Source organism: Phaethon lepturus, unplaced genomic scaffold (assembly GCF_000687285.1).
Source record: "Phaethon lepturus isolate BGI_N335 unplaced genomic scaffold, ASM68728v1 scaffold55538, whole genome shotgun sequence".
NCBI lineage: Eukaryota > Metazoa > Chordata > Aves > Phaethontiformes > Phaethontidae > Phaethon > Phaethon lepturus.
In genome coordinates, this window is record NW_010559390.1 from 1 (window position 1) to 6864 (window position 6864).

Here is a 6864-nt window from a genome sequence, read left to right on the forward strand (position 1 = left end):
CAGGTATCCCCATGCTCTTTGCTGTGATTATACTCCCAGGACTCCCCACACAAGAGCCCTCCTCCTCACGACACCTTCGCTCTCCTCAGAAACGTAATTCCATAGCCCACAGCAACCAGCTGCCTTCTTCCAAAAGCTAGACAAGCTGATTTGGTTTCAGGGGCTACATCCAGCATTATTTCTGGGGATGCAAAACAATCCTGTAACTTGTTTATTATAATTAAAATGGTGGTAGCCTGTCCGCTGCAAGATTTTGCTATGTAGACATCAGCACATAAACTCTAATTAGTTGATTCTTTCCATTCCTTCCTGCTTCTCCCAAGTCTGCTCTCCCTGTAGACTCACCTCTCCCTTTCCACATTTCCTCCTTCACCCACCCCACTCTATTTTTCCTTGCCATTTCTCTCCATACCTGAGTTACTGTGAAGTCCTTCTCCTCCAGTCGATCCTTGATCATTCGGATTAAAGGACCAATGTTATAGAACTCAGCTTCTTCTAGGACCCCTGAGAAAGAAAGACAGAAGGACCACAAAGACAGAAACTTAACAGCCTGTCTTTGTTTTTTGGCTTGCAAAAGATCAATTCTGAGCTTCCCAAAGTCCATAGGGAGATATGACACTGCAGCCTCACTTTTTAACAGCTTTGTGTTGCCTGAAACTCTTACTACAGAGAATTTAACCCTGGCTTTCTGCATTGCATTTCTAATGCTCACCCCAAGGTCTTTATGATGCCTGCTACTACAGAAACAGGCACTGCCAGGGAAGGCTTCTGCCAAGGACTGATAACACCTTTCCCAGATAACTGGCCAAGAAGAATAAATGTAGGCTCCAGCCTCCCTCAATGACCACTAGTTATCACCTTGTTCAGACCCTCTTCTTAAGGCACAGAACCACAACTTGTTCTGACCTTGTCACCAAAAGACTCTAGAAAATCCCAGCTTTCCTCCTGGGACAGTTGGAGTTGCACCCACATGGCAGCCCCATATGACTTTCAGATGATCTTTGACTCTCTCCCCTGTGCTTCACCTCAAAACAGGTAAACAGAGAAGTGGTTTAGTTTTTTTCTCTGTGGTGTCTGTAACCACCACTTCTTCCTGAGACTCACCTGTTTGCTAACAGGCCTTCAGGGAAAGGGTTCCCAGAAGGTCAGTGAGGGAAAGGTGGCTAGGAGCCAACACTCACATGTCCCCAAGGCAGCACACAGACAGTGCAGGTGGGCAGATTGATCCTTCACTACCTGACACACTCAGACCTCTTCTGAGTCCCTCATTCAGCCGTGAATCATTTAATGGGTTAGTTTTGGCCAGCCTGAGTGTCTGCAGCAGGAACAAGAGGGAATGTTAATCTATGAACGGGACTCCTGTTTATGCTTCAGATTTGATGTTAAAACCTGTGGATGAACTCTGTCTGACCTCAAGTAGAAAAGATCTCAGAATTCTGTTTATTACAATTCTGTATCATTGCTTAGATATATTTTTGGAAATATGACTCATAAGATGATTCTGAAGAAAACTTTCCTTGCATTAGGTAAAAATCTGTAAGAGAAAGAGGCAAGACGACTAATGAACATGCAGAAAACTGTGCTTGGCAAGGACAGGACAGCACAGCCTGTCTTTGGAATTGGCTCCCTGTTAGACTCCAGCATCCAAAAAATGATGAGGCATTGGGGACTGCTGGCTGGTAACACTGTGATGTTACTGAGTTATTGTATTGGACCCCCTGTCAACCTCAAATGAGGGATTGGTTTGCCTGGCTTGCTCCACTGGAATTGCTGCAGTCCACAACCCATCAGAGCACTAGTAGCACACATAGCATATCACTAATTAATGATGGTCTTTACTACAGTCAGTAGAAGGGATGAACTTGGTTTTGTTTGGTCTTCTGGGTTTTCATTCCCAATTAGAAACACTCAGTCATTAACAGAAAACTCAGTCACAAAGCCTGGTTAAAAGTGGATCAGGAACAAGTGAAAAATGGTTTACTGAGGCTCGGAGATCTTGCTTACTCCTGTCTTGGTGACATCTCTGCTGAACAAACAGTCGTGAAGCCACAACAGCTGTAGGATGCATTCCTCACCTCCTCCAAACCCCTTTAGCAAAGGAAACATCGGTATGCTTTGCAAGAGTTGCAGGGATAGCCTTCTCAAATCCCCTTACATCAACCTCCAGAAGGAGAATGAGAGACAGTAAGGTCAACAAGTCCTACTGTGTCCTGGCTAGAGCAGCAATGTTAAGTGGGAGGTTTCTCAGCTCCAAGACTCACCTTCTTCAGCCATATCTTTATCCAGGACCAGCTTCCCATGACGGAGAAAATTCAGGATGGGTCCAAAGTAAGTGGGATCCCTGTCTATTAGGTATGCACCAGTCTCATCCTAGAAACAGAGATAGACCACAAGGAGAAACACCTCATGGGAAACTTGTAATCAACCCTCAAATGCTCCAGACGGTAAGAAAACACAAACCTAAACGAAACTGTCCACTATTTCTAAGACTCCTTGGAAACCATGGGCCCCTGAGGGTCCCTAGCCAAGTCAGCCCACCTTGGATTTTAACTTCTCTATTGGTATGCTCAGCATGGACCAACCCAGCTGAGAAAGCCAAAAGAACAGGCCTCAGTCTCCTGCTGCAACTGTGCATACAGGCCTGGTGTGAGAGCAGAGAGCCCCTTACAGGGGACAGGGCTGAGTCAGGCAGACACGGCTGGGAGGCAGACCCAGGGGATGTGGGGTGACTGAGAGTTGGGAGAGAAGGGGCGGCGAGGAGATGGCGTCTCTTTTCCCCAGCTGGGGAAGACAAGTGCCAGGCTACAACACAGCAAGGTGGGACCTGGCAAGGGTAAATCCTTCCCGGGAGAGGAGGGAGAAAGAGCAAGCATTTTTCTCTCAGTTAATCCTGCAGCCGTTGGGGTCTGGCTCCAGCCCTCCAGCCCTCCCCATGCTCGGTGGGGCACGGTGCGGGAGGCAACCCTGCTGCCTTACCCGGTCCGACTGCAGCTCCTCGCCCTGGCACAAGCGACACAGGAAAGATTTCTGCTCCCGACACAGGGTCTGCCTGGTGGTGAGGAAGACGGTGCCCCCCACATTGAGCCTCACCCACTTGGCCTGGGTGCCAGCGGGTGGCGGGATGTCCCAGCTGCAGCGTAGCCCCACGGCGCCCTGCATCTCCTCCCCGCCCTCCATCCTCATCCTCATCCATCCCCCACCGTGCAGGGACTGCCGCAGGTGCTGCCTGGCCGGAGAATGCCGGGATCTGTAGTTTATCTGCCTCTCCTTCCGCCGCAGCTTTGTTTCCCGGGGACCAGGGTCCTCCCTGGGAGTCCCGCGGGGAGGAATGATGCTCCGTGCTGGAGGATATTGCTGCGGCTATTAGGGGTGGGCAAAACCACAGCTCCACAGCCCTGACGTTCCCCGGCTTTCCCCCACCCCGCTCCCGTTTTCACTAATCAGGGGTCACCCAGCACTTCGGAGGTGCAGGGTGTTATGCAAAAATCGTCGGCATTTATTTCCATAGAAATCCTCTCTGGTTCATTAAAGGGTTCTGGGAACTGTAGTTTGCAGGGACATGCACAAGAGGGTGCTGGGAATTGCAGTTTTCCCAGGCTGCTGTCCCTGCAATGAAGATGCTGTAATGAAGAGGGCTGCGCTGTACTGCATGACCCCAGCCCTGCAGCTGGTCGTTTGCCTGCTTCCAGTCCCAGTTCTTGCCTGCAAGCTTCCTCAGCGTGAAGAAGAAGAACCTGCCTCCCTGGCAGTCAGCAGATGAAGCCCGTCAGCGCTGTACTCCACAGCTTTCCCTTCAGGAGATCCATTACCCCAGGCTCACAGCACAGCGCTGCACCAGCTGCCATGCTGTTCGTGCTGCAAAATGTGCAGACAGTTGCCTTCCTGCTAACATACGTAGGGACACTTCTGGGAACTGTATCCTGGATCTGTGTGAAGTGCTGGCAGGGGACAGGAATAATTTTTCTTCCAGCTCTGAAGAGTCACTGACTCAGCGCACACACACACACCCATGCTGCCCTACCAGCACAAACCATGCCAGACAGAGACCCCCCGCATCCTTTCCCTGTGCTCTCACCATCCCTGTTTGTGCCTCGGCAACAGAGAGCTTAGATTTTAACTTACCCCTCTGCCCCAGGCACGTATCACCCGCTGAGGCTGATGTGCCAGTCCCGCCGTACCGAATCTATCCCTACCTCTGCCACTCGCTCCTGCCAGGCCAAGCCTGGAGCTCAGCAGCTCGTGCCCCATGGGGACTCCTCAAATGCACTCCTTGGCACGGATACAACCTGAACGAGCTCTCTCTCCAGCAGCTCTGCTTTTCCCACTCCCACCTAAGCCGTGCTTGCCAGCAGCTTGAGCATATTAGGAATGGAAAGGCAAGGCTGATGTTTCATCTGAATGTGGCCCTAAACAAGTTTCTGCCTCTTCCTTGCCAGGGCAATGCAGCACTGCAGAGAGAGCGTGGTGCCTTGCAGACACTTTATTGTTCTTGCACCTAGATCTTTGTGTCTTTTTGAGGTGGGGATTTATTGGAGGAAGAGGGTGGGTAAAGGGAAATATTATGTTTTACTCTTACATTCCTTTCCTTTTTGTCCTTCCCTCTTTTCTTTTACTTACAAATCACTCTCTTACCATTACAGGATGCGAAGGCAGCATCACCCTTCCCCCAAATCACCCAGGACTTCCTTGACAAAGACAGTGTAACTGTGTACTTTGTTCCTTCTGTGGAGGAGTGTAAAGGGGAGGAGCGGAAGGGAGGGTAACATGGAAAAGGTTTCAAGATTGCTAATTTAAGCACAGGAACAATTCAGCTGCTGCAGGTTGCAAATTCAAATAACTCAATCTCCTTTAATTTACATCAGGAGCTGGCCAGCACTAGAGTGACCAATAATAGGGAGAGGATGAATAATTATTTTTGCCTACCTGTAACGAGCAGACTTTGTCCCAAATTAGTGCCCAGCCCTTGGACGACTCTCCACTAAACAGTAGCGTGCATCAAAGATGCTCAGACTAGCACTGACCTGAGCTGAAGTATCACACAGTGCAACATAGCTCTGGGCTGTGGGACTGTTGCCCTTCTACTTCTGTCTCTGAGTCAAACCATGGCAAATCCAAGAGCTCTGCCCCGCACTCTGGTGTGCAAGGGATGCGGGACCCTGTCTGTGCCAGCTGTAGCTCCAGCAGAGAATAAGAGTGAGGGCTGTGGCTCTCTGATATGAATGCAGTAGTTGGGTGGCAGCCTATAGCTCCTTATCTCCCCCTCCAAGAAATCTGCCCTGCCTTTGTTTCCTTCTTTCTTCTATTTAAGAGTTCACTCTGTCTCCCTTTCCTCCTCTCACAGCCCCTCAGTCTCTTACTCCTTTTTAGGTCCAATCTCTTACTTTCAAACCCTTCCTCCCCAACCTCTCCCACGCCAATGCTGCTCACGGGTCAGGGATGGTCTGCATGCAGAGTATACCTTCTTCCATCAACAGCAGCCTCCCTCCATCTGGGGCCAGCACTTCAAGTCTTGCTCACCCCAGGGCCGTGGTGTGAAAGGTTAATTGGTAAATCTAAAGAGGTATACTATGAGTAAGGAAAGAGGTCAAGGTACACCACTCCCATCCCCAGAACCTTCTTTTCTGCAACATACAGCACGGACTTTACTGGAAAACCCCCAGGCCTGGGCGTTCCCCACAGTACACGAAAATGCTCTTTAGGAAGAAGTCAGTCTGGGATAAGTTACCAACTGAAATGCTCCAATGAGTTGGTGGTGTGGGATAAATACAGGCCTGATCTGCACACCATCACCAGACATAGTTCTGAGATGCAACTAGCATGCGCTTGTTAAGGTCCATTAAAATTAAGCAGTAGAACAGAGGAGAAATAAATTTAAATAATCAAATGTCTGTTCCTCCTGCTTTGATGATAACTATATATAAAACACAGGCACAGAAACAAAGAGGCAGGAGCAAGGAAGAGCTTACAGTACTGTACAGCCCCACAGAGTACCCAGTTAAATCACGGGGAAAATTGCAGAGACAGACTGGGGGCAGGAAAAGCTGGATAGCCACTGGATATATAAGTCATGGGCCTGAACAAGAGCTGAGGAAAATGGAGCAGGGGGTAAGCTGAGAGTTTCTTGGTTCGGCAGCCAGCAGGCCTGCAGTGCAAACCTGCAGAAAGCCACACACACTGCAGCGCTCTGTACATACACTGCAGCCTGACAAGTCAGCTGGGCACGTGGCATACGATGCATCACTGACGTTGTCGAGCTGCTTTTAGGGAGTTGTTGCATTGTGGAGTGTCAGTGGGAGCAGGGATCACCGTGCATTTGCATAGACAGTATCACCACTCTGGCAGGCTGGGAACACACATCTGGGATTAAACTTGCATGATCATTTAGTTAATGAACACACCATGGCATGAAGTACCAAAGAAGAAACTGTCTCCTCTCTGTTTTCTCCAGGAAGTGCGGTGGGGAGGACAAGTAATACTCTGACATTTGCCATTAAAGCCAACAGTGAACTGAGCAAAGAAAACTCCCCACGCTAGACTTGGGGGTGGGAGGAAGACAGTTCAATTCTAGCCAACAGAGCCCAGCTTTACCGCCAGCTGCACCAGGCGTATCAGAGCCAGAAGAGAAAGGTGCAAGGCATGCAGGTGAGCTAATCTTTCTCCAGCTCCTTGTGCTTCCTGCAGCCTGTGAGCAATGTACCTGCATTCAAAATAGTGTGTAAAGTCTGTGTGTGTATGTGCATCATTTAGCATCTTTGCTGGAAGAGTGCTGGGAGGAGGTGAGAAAACAGCCATGTAGCACCCAGTTGTGAGCTGGGAGTAACAAGAAAAGCCCCTGCAGTTAATGGCAATTACCATTGCTCATGC

General features: G+C 49.6%; 1 protein-coding gene across 1 annotated transcript; it reads right to left on the bottom strand.

The window, feature by feature from the left end:
• Nucleotides 1–412: 412 nt before the first annotated feature.
• On the bottom strand, nucleotides 413–3189 carry LOC104614058 (BTB/POZ domain-containing protein KCTD17-like; the record flags this gene model as incomplete). Its single annotated transcript, XM_010293329.1, has 3 exons — nucleotides 2977–3189; nucleotides 2262–2370; nucleotides 413–504 (listed from the first exon to the last, which is right to left on the bottom strand). Coding segments are annotated over exons 1-3 (414 nt in total), but the record flags the coding sequence as incomplete, so codon positions are not given.
• Nucleotides 3190–6864: the final 3675 nt, after the last annotated feature.